We start from the raw sequence: 17,697 nt of genomic DNA on the forward strand, positions 1-17,697 counted from the left end.
AATAGCGATTTAAAGACTTAGCAACTCAACCAATTTACTGTTAAATATACTTTTGTGACCTTTTAATTAACATTTTTCAAAAGTAATTTCAGATTTGCTGGTGGACAATTACAGATTTCGTATACAAAATTACAGATCTTTCCATTGACAATTAAACATTTTATTCGGAGAATTAGGGATGTTTCTATGGAAAATTATAAATTCTGTAGCTAAAATTACAGATTTAGCACAGGGAGTAAGTGTTTTGCGTAAAAAGAGTGACACCTGATTCAAAAATTCATTATTGTAACGTAATATTTCGATGCTATTGATATAACCTCGATTAAACTTTAACATGCTTTTGAATGGAGAATTAATAATAGTTTATTTAAATTAATTTTAAATGTTATTAAAATTAAATGCTGTTATGATCTTGATTAAGAATTAAACAAGTATTTATTCGTTAGTGAATATTATAAATAAACAATATACAAATACTGTAGATAAAAAAATTTTTAATACATTTGAAATATAATTAGGAATTTTATGAATTAATAAAATAATTTGAATAAATAATTTTAAAATAAAAAATAATCATATGGAACCTGTTTCGTTCATGTAAATTAATCATTTCTTCAATTAAATATATCAAATTGCAATTAATGCAAATGAATTTTCTAAGATTTTATTCCTATTACAAAGAACTGTTAATCTTTGCAGATGACGATTGGAAAATCAATTTTCCTCCAATATTCTTGGTACTGACAATAGTTTCTGTTGGGTTAACCTCATCAATATTCCTGACTATAGTCATTGTGAAGATCAGAAACAGAAGCAGAAACAGGAGAAGTTAGTCATAAATTTTATTCTTTAGGTAGATTTCCGTCTCATAGAGGTTATGTTTTGGACCGGTTTTACTATACTAGTATAAAAACCAACACAAACAAAATATGAATGTAAGTGCCGTTGTGTAGCTTAGAGAAAATTGAACTTTTTCCTGTGGTTTGCTGAATGGTTTAACAAGTAAAATTACTAAACTTATTTTAAGTAAAGACATGGTCATTATATATATATATAGACTTATTTAGAAACTGTATCTTCTTTTAATTATTCTTTACTTCACAACTGGGTACATAGGTAGACACTGGGCATCTTTAACATCCTGAATAAAGAGTGATGTTAAAGATGCCTATATAATTAAAGCATCTATACAATTTCTCATGAGTTAAGTGTTTACATTTCTTTATATTTATTAGTTTGTTAACGCAGATAGTTGAATTATTCAATTATATGTTTGTTAGTAAATACAATTAATTTATTCAATGTTTTATTAGCATGTATTATTAATTAATAGAAATAACTCTAGAAGAAAACTTAATATGCTGCTCAACTTTCAACATATTCTTGCATACGAAAACTGTTTGCTACTACAGTGTTATGTATTATCGAAAATAAACTTAGAACTTTAGAACTTAGAAAAATTATTCAGATATTTAAAGTAGAAACGTGGATAATTTATTATTGCATCAACTGTTTATGTGGTAAATTTTATGGTTCCATTAATTACTAACTTTGAGTATGAATGATATTGAATTTAAAGTGTAAAGTTTGTTTGCAGTGAGTAAAATTAAAAGTATTATAGAAAATGAAACACTGAGAATATAATTTCATATTCGCTGCTGTATTTTGCTAGTTTTAATATATTTAAACCATTGTTTTCATAAATTATATTCAGATAATAATGTTCTAACTTTATACACATAATAAAGAATTTTTAAATAGCTTAAATAAATTTTTGAATATACTGTACTTGATAATTGCAAAAAGCTTAACATTTATTACTGAAAATTATGACAAGAGATAATTATAAAATACCTGTTAAATAAATTAAAAGTATTTGGAAAAGTTTTTATCTTGGGTATAAATCTACTAAAATTATTTGAAAATTTTAATAAATTTCCGGAATAAATATGTTTTAATAAATAAAAATGTATGTCGATTTTTAATGTTTAAGTTTGCTGTTTTTGATGAAAGGAAGAAAAAACACAAAAGTCGATGTTCAGAATTTAGTTTTTATGCTTAGAAAGATTAGAGTTAAGATAAAATTATATTCATGAAATACCAATAAATATTTGTTGATGCGCCGAGTCCACAACAAACTCTCATTAAAAATCTTTCATATGCAAAAGTGTACAAGTTTTTTTGGATGTAATTTCTTGATAACAGAGAATGAAAGATATTAAAGGTTTTCTTGCTTTTTTATTCAAATAAATAGCATTACGAGGGAAATAAATAATTGCGTGTACAAATATCAACTGAAAATACGCCATTAACGATTTTTTCCCTTTATATTTCAATATGACTTTATAAAAGATTTTTTCATTTTATGATTTCCTACATCATTTGTATGCGCAAGTATTTTAAAAAATGTCCATTGCAATGTTATATTAATATTATTTTGTAAAGAATACGGAATGAATCATACTTTATGATCTGGTAAACTAACTCTCGTATGTTAATCAAGTCGTTTTTTTTTTGCTTGAAGTTTTGAGTTTTTACTTTGGTTTTTATCTAAAATAATTATATAATTTAATACATACATATGCAAAAACTTATATATGATTTAAATATGAAGTAAAATGGTATCACAGTTACAGTATATATACTAATTATATTTCAAATATGTGATAAAAAGATAATCTAAATTAATAGAATTTTAATACATCCTTCTATTCTTAATCTCTGACAAATGTTAGCGTAAACTCGTTACAATTTCTTGGTATTTTCTTATTGTTAATACATTTTCTTTTATTCAGTACGTTAATAATTAAAACCGTTTTTATTATGATATAATTAAACCTGTATTACTTTTTCTCTTGTAAGAACAAAAAAATTATTTTTATCTCTCCGTTCAACAGGAATTTTTCTCATTCTAGTAAAAACTTATTAACTGTCTCCAAGGTAAAATTAAGCGAATATGCCTGACAGCATAGTTGGTTAATGCATTCAGTGTGTTTACAGAATACTCTTGGGATGAAAATTCTCTTGTCTCTATATTAGGATTTTCCTGCACGAATATATTATTCGTATGGTAGTTTATAACACATTATTACTGTTATTTGCTTATCAGAAAATCAACTAAATAAAAACTATATTTTATCAGAAATTACCGAAATAACACTGGATAGAACTTTGGTTTTATGATAATATATCACGATAAGTACAGTATACTCAAAAATTGTCATTGTTAAGTTCTTGATGTTCGTGTAAACAATTTAATATGTTAAGAAGCTTATAATTTTCTAAATATTTATTATAAAAGAAGGTTTGAAGTTGATTGGAATAGAAAATATGTAGTTATAAAATTCCTCGTATCGATAAATTGGAAATCCGAGACCATTTGTCATCTGTGGGTCATCATTTTAAAGCTAAAGGTAACAGATGTGTTGCACTTTACGCCATTTTCTTTAAGTTTCTATTATTTTGTTCGAAAAAAACTCGAATACTAAGATTCCCTCAAGTATTTATTACGAGAAAAATGTATGGGCTTTTCGTGCATTGCTTGATAGGAAGGAAGATCCAAATTAAATAATTTCAATTTTAAATAGTTAAGTTTGTAAATGAATTCCATAATTTATTTCAAATTTATTTAAATTTATGAATTCAAATCGCTTCAGTTTCAATTATAAGAATTAAAGTTAATTTTACAGGCTATTTACTCGGCACATTGGATACTTTTCCTTCTACATTGCAAAATTAAATTCTTCGAATAATCCTTTTTTATATTATTAATATTTTTTAAACGAACCGAATAAATTTCCAATATAAAATACTTAGACAATTTCTGGTTTTAGTCGGAATTGATTTTGTAGCTATTAAAATAAATTGATTTTAGTTGATCTTGTCTATCTTCATCTCACACTTCGGTGAATGAAACGAAAGAAATTAATTAAGAAAATCCCACTAAGTTCTTATCAGTCATTACAGAACTTTCATTATGACAAATATATGATTTAATCTTATCTCTGTATTCGAATTACCATCGAATTTATTTTCAAGTCAAATGAATCTCTACTAGTTTATACGCAATGCTTTATTTCGTAATGAAGGATATAAAATGAAATTTAACATAAGCGAAGAAAGATAATAATTACTTCTTGTATACCATTAATATTAAGATTGACGTATCTCTGACAGACAAAAACACAGAAATGAAAGTAAGATCCCGATAATCCTATATAAAGACTTATAGAACGATAGGAACATTGATTATCCAACCAAAATTGACAAGAATGTCAGACTGCCAACAACCCAGTGGAAGGTGAATAACGTCAATAATAAGAAAGTAGCTATCGTATGAGCAACCTGTGAAACATTACAGGTTTGTCTAGTAATAGAGGCAGACGGAGAAACTTGTAAAGGAATCAATGTCTTCCAGTAATGCAACCGCTTGATCTATTGACTGATGCAAACCATATTTTTCTCTCTTTACAACGTTCGAGTGGTATCGGAATTTACTGTTCCAATATATTTATAACGACATTTTAAGAATATAAAACTATATTTCAAGATTTCTTATTGAAGAAAGTTATAATATTTTTACAAAAATTTAATTATTTGTGAATTTTAACGAAGATTGAAAATATTCTAAATGTTAAAATAAATATTTCCTACTTATAGGGAGAAAAATTAATATATTTAATTAATGTTGTCAACTTTCCTTAAATCATAAATTTTTAATTTTTCTTTTCGTTTTAAATTTTTTAATTAGGATATTTCAATTAATGTATTAAAGATGATATTTTTCTAATTATAAAATTACAATTTATATTCAAAAATTTTATGTCAAATTATTTTTCAAAAAAGAAAATAAATATAGTATTTTATAAAATACAATTTTAAATTATGATACGTAAAAATGTCAATACGTAAATTGTATATATTAAATAATAATAAAACAGAAAAATATTGTCATTAATACAATGTTATTTTAAATAATTAAGTTAATTATAATTAAAATTTAGTAAATATTGAACAATATATTTACTGAGCTGTCTACACACTCACAGATATTGTAAATCAATTTTTTCAATGTAAATGTCAAAATTGCTCAATAGATTAATGTAAATATCATTTACATTGATGTATTGAGTAATTTTGACAAGTAAACACCAAGGAAATAACTACAATCGCTTTATAGATAATTATTATGTATTTATCTTGTTGACAAGTGAACAAAAACAATTCGTTAGAGAAAATGAAGAGAACAGGAAACTGAAAACGTTTCGATAATTAAATTATACGTGTAACGAAAATAAGAATAAGTTCTTCCATTTAATACATATTTTTGATAAATATTAATAATTTTAAACAACTATTTCTATTATTTAAGAAGTTTATATAGTATTAAGAAATAACGGATTATACGCCACAATAAATTTTCGTATTATTTATAGTTTTAAAATCTTAACATTTAATTGAAAGCAATGAATGTAAATCACGTTACTGTGAATACACTTAAATTTATTGCTTCTTTAATTGTTTTTGAATGGCTAGACATTGTAAAATTAAATCTGTAACTCCTTATTAATAAAATACTTTAATAAATAATAATAGATTAGTTAAATAGTTACTGCATAATTACCGATAATGTCATAAGTATGTTAAATAATGAAATATATTATTTGGTCATTGATGACAAATACAATTTATTATATAATAATAATTATAATAACGTTTATTATGTCATAAAACAATTTACAATTCACGAGACAGAATTAATAATACTATATATACAACGGCTGAGTTCTGTTAAATACCTTTAAANTACTGAGCTGTCTACACACTCACAGATATTGTAAATCAATTTTTTCAATGTAAATGTCAAAATTGCTCAATAGATTAATGTAAATATCATTTACATTGATGTATTGAGTAATTTTGACAAGTAAACACCAAGGAAATAACTACAATCGCTTCATAGATAATTATTATGTATTTATCTTGTTGACAAGTGAACAAAAACAATTCGTTAGAGAAAATGAAGAGAACAGGAAACTGAAAACGTTTCGATAATTAAATTATACGTGTAACGAAAATAAGAATAAGTTCTTCCATTTAATACATATTTTTGATAAATATTAATAATTTTAAACAACTATTTCTATTATTTAAGAAGTTTATATAGTATTAAGAAATAACGGATTATACGCCACAATAAATTTTCGTATTATTTATAGTTTTAAAATCTTAACATTTAATTGAAAGCAATGAATGTAAATCACGTTACTGTGAATACACTTAAATTTATTGCTTCTTTAATTGTTTTTGAATGGCTAGACATTGTAAAATTAAATCTGTAACTCCTTATTAATAAAATACTTTAATAAATAATAATAGATTAGTTAAATAGTTACTGCATAATTACCGATAATGTCATAAGTATGTTAAATAATGAAATATTTATATTTCAAATATGTGATAAAAAGATAATCTAAATTAATAGAATTTTAATACATCCTTCTATTCTTAATCTCTGACAAATGTTAGCGTAAACTCGTTACAATTTCTTGGTATTTTCTTATTGTTAATACATTTTCTTTTATTCAGTACGTTAATAATTAAAACCGTTTTTATTATGATATAATTAAACCTGTATTACTTTTTCTCTTGTAAGAACAAAAAAATTATTTTTATCTCTCCGTTCAACAGGAATTTTTCTCATTCTAGTAAAAACTTATTAACTGTCTCCAAGGTAAAATTAAGCGAATATGCCTGACAGCATAGTTGGTTAATGCATTCAGTGTGTTTACAGAATACTCTTGGGATGAAAATTCTCTTGTCTCTATATTAGGATTTTCCTGCACGAATATATTATTCGTATGGTAGTTTATAACACATTATTACTGTTATTTGCTTATCAGAAAATCAACTAAACTAAATAAAAACTATATTTTATCAGAAATTACCGAAATAACACTGGATAGAACTTTGGTTTTATGATAATATATCACGATAAGTACAGTATACTCAAAAATTGTCATTGTTAAGTTCTTGATGTTCGTGTAAACAATTTAATATGTTAAGAAGCTTATAATTTTCTAAATATTTATTANATGTTCAATTTTTTTAAATAAATATTTTGTATAATAACTACTCGATTTTAAAACGTTGCTAAAATTCTCCCATTTGCTAAACTAGAAGTCGCATTTTTAATGAAAATCAAATTTGATTTCAGATGCCCCCCAGGTGACTTTACGCTTGAGCAGTAAACTTCGTCATTCTCCTATTCAAGAAGGAAGTGACGTGTATTTGGAATGTGTGGTGCATGCCAACCCACCCGCCACCAATATCGATTGGAAGTTTGACGAACGACAATTACAGACAAACAGGACGGCGGGGATTATCATCACTAATCAGTCGTTGATCCTGCAGAAGGTACACAAGTCGAGCAAAGGCCAGTACACGTGCATTGCTACTAATTCTGAAGGAAGAGTAGAAAGTAATCCTGTGATGCTCAGGATACAATGTGCGTACTTCCATTTATTAGCGTATATATAATAATATAAATTGGCATTTCTATTTTTAATAGTAATATTAATTATAAAAATCATCTCTTTTATAATAAATAATTAATAATTATATAAAACTTAACTGACGAGTTTTAGGGTAAACAATATATTTTTTAAACGTTTTTGAGTTAGTGTCTCGTTAAATATTTATTCCATATAAATAACAATTACTGAAATAAATTAATAATTTAATAATAAAATTTTTATTTTAAAGTAATAATAATAATTAGAAGCATTAATATTTTATTTATTAAATAAACAAACTGAAATGAAATGAAATACACTTTGATCGTAAATCAAATTAAGATAATTGAAAAAATTTTAAATGTATACACTTTATATAATTTATAAACTTATTTCCTTTAAGATAATTAAATTATTAAATTTTTTAGTAGTTGTTATTTAATTATTATATACTTCATTAGGTACTATAAAAAATCAAATAACTGTTTTAAAATAGTACTTTTGATTTAATAGAATTAAATATAATAAGTAATTTGCAGAATATATTATATTACCAATTAATTTTTTATCTTTAAAATATATATTTGAGTGTTTTTATATTGAATAGTTATTTATTATATTTAAGAGAATAAGTTCGATTATTTTTGTATGATTCTTCGATATAATGTTACTTATAGAGCTGCTATTGATAATAAATCAATTAATTAAATTTTCTCTTATGTATTTTCTGTTATTCACGTAAAATTTTTATAAGTATACTGTAATAATATTAGTGATAGCTCTGTTTCTAGATACATTTTTGTGGTTTTTGTAACTATCAATTATCGAGATGACAAAATGGTGGCAATTTACTCGCAGACTCGCCCGTTTGTGCCCATCAGGAAAAAATTGTTTACAGTGGTGGGAAGAACGAGCCAGTGAGAGTGGCGTGTGAAGTATATGCTGACCCGGAACCATTAGCCTTTCGATGGAAAGTTAACACGTCAGTTGACACAGGACAAGTGATGACGATGGCCAACCAAGAAGCTCGTAACGTTGCCACATATATACCAAAATCCGACGAAGAATTCGGTACTATAGAATGTTGGGCAAAGAATAGTGTAGGGGAGCAAACTACACCGTGCACTTATATCATCTTACCTGCGGGTGAGAAATTATTCTATTAATTTATTTAAATTATATTAGAATTTTTTTTTAACTTCGGAGTCAATAAATAGGGAGGTTGTTTGATTAATAGAATTGACGGTGTTCAGAATTTAAAAAGATTTTTTCGCAGAGAAATAATGTATTCATCTCAAGTATCGTAAAGAATTTTTTTTCTTCGTTTTCTTAAGAAACAAACTTTTCATTTACAATACACGCGCTTCCAATCAAGTGTTTGCCCCTCTCTCTGTAAACACGCAAATCTTATACAAGAGATAATTTTTTGTTAGCTTTCTCTTTTTTAATCTAAAGACATAATAAATTTTTATACATTCTTACACAAGGATTTTATAATTATTCATCGTCAAATTAATCACGACTGTAACTCAACGTATATATTTACATATTACTTATTTGAAATGTCAGTGTTTCGAGTCAGAAACTAAAATTCTTTTCAGATGTTTCTTAATTATTATTTTCGTGTCATTCTTCGTTTCGTTGATTAAAACTTATTTAAAATAACTAATATAAATAGAAAAACTATAAATGAATATGCAATTTTTATGTTTTCTTAATGTATTTTCAATTTAACAAGTTTTATTTTATACATCTTCTAATCAACATTTTTCAAAAAATTTTCGCTGTTACAATTATTATGATTACTTTCTTAATAAATTTTGTTGCCTCATAAATGTCAAAATTCTCTATTATATTATTTATCAGATATACTCAATAATTATTTAGATACTTTGACTTAAATTTTTAAAATGTAGTCATTTATATGGCATATATGTACACATATAAGTAGAATGAATTGATTAATGAATGCATTATATGGCTTTTTTTTTTAAATCGTTGCCACGGTATATTTTATAAATAAATAACAGTATAAATTGTGTTGCAAATTACTGGAAAATAATAGTATATGCATACGCATACGCACGCAAATACACATCTATAAATATTATACAAATATAAGGACTACTCTATTGATTAGTAATTCGTATTGAGTGTATTTCTTTATTTTCTTCTCGTATTTTGAAACTTTCTTCATTGTTTAATTTATTATTTTATTTCTAAAATTTGAAATTGTTTTATTTACGAACTTATTTCGATTAAACGTTTTACTCGCAAGGAATTCGAAATTTGCATTTAGAATGATCGATCCCAGAAAAACTTGGAATGTCAAAGAAATCTGTTAGAGACGTGTGAACAGTCAGAACCTTTTACCCGTGACAACGATACCCACCGATTTGCAACGCAGTTGAAGGAAAGCCAGCAATTTCACGTTATGTCCCACCGCTGCGATAGTTTCCTTTACTAGGAATTGCGTGTCAAAAATTCCGATGTCTCTTCGACTCAAATTTTTCATTGTTTTATTCAGTGGCCTACATCAATCACCATCATCAGTTTGGCCAGAGAAAAGGGGATGGAAGTAGTTACGCTCTCAAAAGAGTTACTCTTATCAATTCTTCAGTTCCTTTTTTTTCTTTTTAATGGCGTGATGTTTTCGGGTTGTGATACATTGATTTCGAATTTTTATCCGTCTTAAAATTAAATTTTATATCTATTTTTAGTAACATTGTTTTTTAAACATGTAAAGATATAATTCAGAAAAGTTCTGTGTAAGATAAAGTCAACAAAATAATTTTAATAGTTACATCGAATCTATCTTGCTGTCATCATGTTTTCTTTTTTGTAGTTTAGCTCCTCTCAATAAATTTCTCCGAAAGAAGCACTTTAGACAAACAAAGAAGTGGAAGAAATCAAACAAAAAAGTTTTTAGCGTTTACAAACAATTGTGAAGAGCGATTTTTTAATTCATTGATTATATATCGGATTTTATTTATTTTTTAAAATTAATTAAAGTATTTTAAAATGTATGAGTTGACACACAAATTATCTTTCTTCAGCGTTAATATATTTACTTTTATATGAGTTATAGGCCTATATACAGAAGATCTATTTAATTTTTCTCTTTAATTTTTAGATGTTCCATCTGCAGCTATGGACGATAAGTAAGTTTGGATCATAAATTGATAAATTTTACACGAAAATTATATTTGTAAGTCTTTAATATATGGAAATTTGACCGAAATTACAGATGCCAGACTCCACTTCGGAAAGATACAGATGATGAATGGAAATCGTGTGCTTACGTTGGAGATGGAAAAGGTCCTGATATCATACCAGGTAATTATTAGAATACAAAGAGACAATAGAATAATTTTTTTGAGGAAAAAATAAAGAAATTCTTATAGAAAGATAAAGAATTTCTTAGAAAATAATGCCATTGTTTACAGTTTAAGCTTACCTATTTACCAGAAATAATTGTGAATTGTTTTACGTTATTCGTAACCGATATCAGATAAATATTACAGTGTTGACAAAAGTGATTTTTGTAGGAATAAGTGGAAAGGAATCGAATTATCTTTGAGATATGAATAGATCGTTGCAGAAATAGACTGCTGGAAGACAATTGTATGATTATGTGTCGGTTACTGAATGAAATGGTGTGAAAGGATCACGTTGTCCACCAATGACCTGGTCACTCACCCTATGACAATTGGGAGTAAGACGACAGGCGATTCACAAGAGACTCGCTCATTCGATCGATACTAAAGCAGCTTGTCAAGCACTTACTTAATGATACTGTCACTTGGAAATTCTATGCAATACGCACGCTCTTCTAACAATAATCTTATTTATAATTAACACATAGAAATTATTATATTTTTAAATAAATAAATGTTAAAATAGCAAAATACAATTCGAATAAAAAAGTCTTCCTTTAAGAACGGAATTCTTTATGGCTTAACCAATATTGGCAGATCAAGTAATTACAAGAAGACATTCAAGGATCTAATTGCAAACGGAAGACTGTTTATAGCTATTTCCTTTTTTGTTTTTTTAATAATTATGTTTACTGTGAAATTAGAAACACGAAAGATTCCCTTTAATTATGTACTATGCACTCTTTATTCACGTTACAAACACGTTCGAATTCTTTCATTTAATTTGAAAATGTTCAAAAACAATTTTAGGAATTCTTTTTGATTAGACAAACGTACAAACGTTTGAGTATTCTCTTTGTAAATAATACAAAACAACTTTGACAATTAAATGAATGAATTTTTTGATGTTAATCGAGTATTTTAATTAAAGTTTTAAATAATTATCATTGAAAATATGCTTTTTTTAAAGATCACTTTAATCATGGCTCTTCTGAAATATGACATTTATTTGACAAAACTTGCGAGTAATTTAAAATTTTTTTTCTTTAATTTTACAAATTAAAAGTTTCGTTGCTTTAATTAAATTAACAAATAAAGAACTTGAAATATAAAACTTTAATTATTTATTCATCTGAAACTTTTAAATTCCTTTTATTCTAAACTAAGTAAAAACTAACGTGTAAGTACAATAAATGTATAATTTACTTAGTAAAAATTTCAAACTTATTATTATTATTTTGTACGCACTTTAAATTTGCCAACTGCTTACAAATTATTAATTAATAATAATTACTTATATTATACGTTGTCAATAAAATACAGCATAAACTTATAAGTTTATATTTTGTTTTCCACGTACTGTACAATACAATTAATTATTATTAATGTAAAACAAGTAAGCTTATGTTTAATGTTTGATAAACATCAAATTCTTCCGCAAATTTCTATACATTTTGTACAGATATATGCACTGGATTTATAATAAAAGACACATGCATTTATATAAAGTAATTCATTGTCCAGTGCCGATAATAGACCATAATCAAACATTAATCTTCGAAGGATTATGACAGTTTTATATATTAAGCATCGATATATGATGCCTAAAGAAAGCAAATTATTCAAGATATTTTCGAAATTCATAAAAAAATTTATTTTATTGCACTCATTCACAATATAAAACTAAACAATAACGTCGAGTAAAGACTCTTATCTTTCGTGATTTATAAAGCTTTCAATCCTTATAAAATGTATAATCAATTCATGAGGATTAAGTATTGAATATCCCTCATTTCTTTCGTATTTGGTGAAGTTTCAGAATAAAAACTTTGTTTATTTTTTGGATATTTGTATATAGAAATAAGGGAATCCGGTTTTTCCGAAGATATGATGAGTGAAGGTGTAGCATTCCAAACTGGAAGTCAAAAAGAAACGGATCAAATCAACTGCAAAATGGTAAGTTGTTTATATATGAAAATCAATATTTACATTTATTTATAAGGTCTTTCAGCCTTTCATATTTATATACATTTATATGTTAAAAATATATTCAGAAATTTGTCTATGAAATTTTACATAAAAATTCAATTAATGCTAACTTTATGTTTACAGTAAACATGCAATTCTTTATATTTTGCGATGAAATATACTATTATTAAAGTTGAATAACTTCATTATAAAAGTTAAACATGCGCCTAATTACGTAATTATTATATAATCATAATTCATGAATAAATCCTTAAAGTGGAATTAAAGCAACTTTAAAGTTTGCAATAATGACAAACTAATATTTCTGATTTGATTGATTCTAGTTAAATATATTATGAAGATATTAGAGGCGTGAATTTTATTATTTTTGATTGTATATATATATATATATATATTGTATGTAAAAATTAATGATTACATTCTTCCGGTGATTTTTAAATAATTTTCACCTCGAATCAACTTATTTCTGTCGAATAAGCGACATCCAATTATTGCGAGTAGTCTTGAAAAATTATTATTGACGTCTTTTCATAAAAATCTGCAGAAAAAACACTTTCTCTTTTCGTTCCTTTCGAGCGAAAAATAATAATAATAACGATCTATAAAAGTAAAGGAGGAGGAAGATTATCGTTGATATTTTTGGAAGAAAAGTTATTTTTGTATTGTTAAATAATAAATTATAACAAAAAATTTATTACATTTAATAAAATAATTATCGGGTTTCTTTATTTCTTGCCTTTTTTTTAGAAATCTGCTAACATAACTTTACTACAATCGTCGCCTACGTATAGGAGTAGAACAATGGAACATACCAGTTTACACAGTTATTGTTCGTCACCGACTAAAAAGTTTACAAATGTAACACCGACATTTACTAGTAAACAGACTAAAGTCTGAAAAGAGGTAAATTTCTTAATTATATTAATTAAATATATGATAAATAAAGAACATAATAATTATTACATTTACAGATAATATACACAATCAATTGTTAACTGATCATAATTAATGAATTACGTAAGCGAAATACTTACGAATATTAAATAATATTTAAAAATAAACGATAATTTATAAAAATAGGTAAAGTTAATTTACTAGAAAATCTAATTTAAAATTTTTTGAATGTTATAATTACTTAACAATCCTTCAGATAAATTTAGATATGTCCCTATCCTAATAAACTCATCTAAAGTGGAGATTATTGAACAGAAGAAAGAATTTTTGCATAAAATAAAGACTATTTTTTCCTTTTTTTCTTTCTAAGAATGACAATTTAATTCCTATTTTTTAGGAAAGATATTGTACAATTACGAGTTTTTAATACGAGTTCATTATATCGAAGTATACACAATTACTAACGGGTCATAATTAATCACTTATATACGTGAAACAATTGTAAATATTAAATAACAACTTGTGAAAAAGTGGTGTAAATTTATCTATTCGCAAATCTTCGTTGAAATTTCCTTGAAAGAAAAACATTAGCGTGTTTTTTGAACCTTAAAATGATTTAGAAATTCAGTCAGATAAGTCCCTAGCGTAAGAAACTCATGCAAAGTGAAGGTTATTAAATAAAAAATAAATTTTTTTATATCAAAATTACAGGAAAGAAGATTATAATAATGAAATACTTAAGATGACAGTTTTATTTTTTCTACTTCTATTCTATAAAAGCGACAATTTAAATCCTATTTTTTCAGGAAAAAAAATATATATGAATTGTACAATTATTATTAATTGTACTCTCCAATGAAAAATTTAAATTCTTTCTAATTCAAATTAATTAAAGTTTTTAATATAACTTCATTATATCGAACCTATTAAATATAATGAGCCGAAACTCTACTTATCTAATGGAATTTTGATCCTTATCTCTAATTATATTCAGTAGTAGAGATTTGTAAAATGATGAAAAGATAATTAAAGATTCAAGATAAACGAAATTAATATAAATATTATTAAAATATGTAAACAGTTGGATTAAACTCAGATAATTATTTTTCTCATTATTTAAGAACTTATTTTTAATAAAATTACTTTTAATTAAAATTACAAAAAGAGTAATTCTTGTTATTCACTTTGTTATTAATTTAATACTTTTTTTATTTTTTTGTAATAAAAATGAATTATTTTTTGATTTTCTATTTAAGGAAGATGAAAATACACTTTAGAATACATTACTGATTGTATAACTTTATAATTATAAATAAATCTTTCGGAACATAGTATGAAGGTTAAATTTATTTCTAAATACAATTTTAACTTACAGGCCTACAAAATAGTTGTAAGGTATATGAAACTATAAAATATTCACCATCTAACTGTAAGGATATGTATATATATATCTATATAGTTACGGCTATTCGTCTATGTATAATATAACAAATTTATTACACAGATATATATATATATAAGTGGTGAAGAAAGTAGGCCTATACAGTAAGTATCTAAAGTTAAACTTGAAAAATTTTTAGTAAACCATATAAAAATTATATTATTGAATTCAGATATATTTATTTTATTTGGATGCACTCATTTCTATTTTTTAAATTTGCAAAAACTCGTTTGAATTAACTGTTATTACACTTAAGTTACAGTCAATAAGAACAATTCTTTAAGACTACAACAAAAAATCGAAAAATGACACATTCAGAATGATATTTTTTAGAATCTATCAAATGTTTTCTGTTTAAAATGTTTGATAACATTTGAATATTTTCAATTACTCATATTTATATTTAAATTTAACGTTTATGTATAAATCGATAATTACAAATGCAAAATTTTTATTCGTATTTGTTTTATTAGAATTTGAAATTCTAATTCTATAAAAATAAACTAAATGTTTTCAATAAATAATTTCAAAATTTATTTTATGAAAAAAAGTTAGCAATAAAAAAATAAAAAAAATTTTAAAATTTTATATAATTTGGAATTACAATTCGAAATAATCTTAAATAGAACAGAATTATTTATTTCAAAATAAAATTTAAAATATACGAGAAAAACATTGAATAACTTTATTAATCTCTTGACATTTTTAAAAATTATATTTTCCTATGACGTCGACATTTCTATTGCCATTTGATTTTTATAAAGGAGTTTCCTATTTCATTCTTCTGCCATTTTTCATTTACTTCATTTTATAGTAAATCTTAAAATGAATCATCTGAAAAAATTACATCAGCCGTCTTAAGTACAGAAAAATTTGCTATTTAAATTTATTTATATGAAAAAACATTTTTGTCAATAAAAGTTATTAGTAATGTTTCTTAAATCTCGTTTACCTGATTCAATTTAGATCCATGTAGATATTAGAAAGATTATTCTCGGCCCCTTACATCCAAATGGATATTTGAATATCCAACAGAATAGAATAAAGATTATTTCAACAATTTCGAAAAACCAGTGAAATGTAAGGAATAGGTTAGCAAGATCTACAAGGATTTCTGAAACTAGTAACGACAGCTCTTGTATTAACAGCGCTTACACCCAAAATTATCTTCTATCTTACTGTAGAAAGGTGATAAAGAAAAATTTTTAAGACAAACTATAAATTAAAAGCTTAATGAAAATGGCTTTTATACAAAAAAAAAAAAAAAAAACATATATTTCCTGAATTTTTCATGGAAGAATTCCTTGAAATGACTCAAACACCGATCCTGTGAGAATAATGCTGTTTCATAGAATACCATTACTTTTATAGATGAGCCAAAGTTCAAGTCATTTTCAAAATAATCTGCGGCGTGTTTTCATGTAGATAGAATATTAGAATTCTAATTGCCCTTACAAATTCACGGAAAGAAACATTCGGTTATACTGGTGTGGAGGTTGTTCTGGGGTGGAATTATATTGATTGAGCGGAGTATATGCCATGTTAAAGTTCTCTAGTTAACTGTATACTCTAGAGTAACAATATTATAAGAATGCGTCAGTCAGTCAGATTTGTGAGCTGAACTTCCCAGTACGAACGAGTGACAGAAGAACCCTTCATTAGCTAAGTTTAACTCTCTAGTTGAGAAATAGAGATAATACTTGCTATACTGATCAAAGATGTTGTAATCAGAATGACACGACATCCAGAGTGTCGTTTGGCTGTAAGAGGTGATCATGTTTCCTGTTTACTTTCTGCCCTAATAATATCTGACATCTCAATTTGAAATCTCATACCTCTTATGATGGAAGTATAATGAAATGAAGTTACGTTTAACTACGTTTAATGCTTACACACAACACTGAATTTCAAGAAGCTTCATTAAATATAAATTTCACTTACATTACAAAATGCTTTTCAGGTTTTAATTCTGGATAACAAATGTAGATAGGGTTTTATATAATCTAGGATATCACTCACTAACAACGATTCTAGGACTGTTTTATACGAGAAAAGATCGTTTATATAGGGTGAAAATGGAAGTCTGATATAAGAATTATTATAATTTAATTCTAATTTACAATCTTCTGATGCATTTTCACTAAAATTAAATATTAAAGTTTAATTTCCAATTCATTTTTCTAAATTTTCAGACAAACTTTTACTTCTATAATAAAGATTTTATTGCTGTATAAAAAACGATCACATTAGTATAAATTAATAGAAAATTGTTTTCATTAAAATAAATTAGTTTCTATTAATTTAACAAAAAGAAATCAGCTAAGAGAATATTTTCATTAAATAATTTGTAATATTTCTTGGATAAATTTACAGAAATATGATACTTAATTAACTTATTAATTTTTATTAATAATTAATAAAACATTAAGTTTTTATTTTATTTGTTAAATACAGATAATTAGCATATTTATTATTACTTTTC

The 17,697-nt window shown here is 25.0% G+C and overlaps 1 protein-coding gene across 1 annotated transcript in view; it reads left to right on the forward strand.

Moving 5' to 3' along the window:
• LOC111623272 (hemicentin-1-like) overlaps window positions 1-17,697 on the forward strand; it is a 133,960-nt gene that overhangs the window by 110,568 nt on the left and 5,695 nt on the right. The window contains exons 9-13 of the mRNA XM_023365793.1: window positions 700-828; window positions 10,648-10,675; window positions 10,762-10,850; window positions 12,750-12,847; window positions 13,628-13,783. Coding sequence (XP_023221561.1) covers window positions 700-828; window positions 10,648-10,675; window positions 10,762-10,850; window positions 12,750-12,847; window positions 13,628-13,777 — 494 coding nt within the window. The 3' untranslated portion in view covers window positions 13,778-13,783. The remainder of the gene's footprint in view (window positions 1-699; window positions 829-10,647; window positions 10,676-10,761; window positions 10,851-12,749; window positions 12,848-13,627; window positions 13,784-17,697) is intronic.

The sequence above is a fragment of the Centruroides sculpturatus genome, unplaced genomic scaffold (assembly GCF_000671375.1).
Source record: "Centruroides sculpturatus isolate CEXI.00-Female unplaced genomic scaffold, Cexi_2.0 scaffold302, whole genome shotgun sequence".
In the NCBI taxonomy this organism is placed as follows: domain Eukaryota; kingdom Metazoa; phylum Arthropoda; class Arachnida; order Scorpiones; family Buthidae; genus Centruroides; species Centruroides sculpturatus.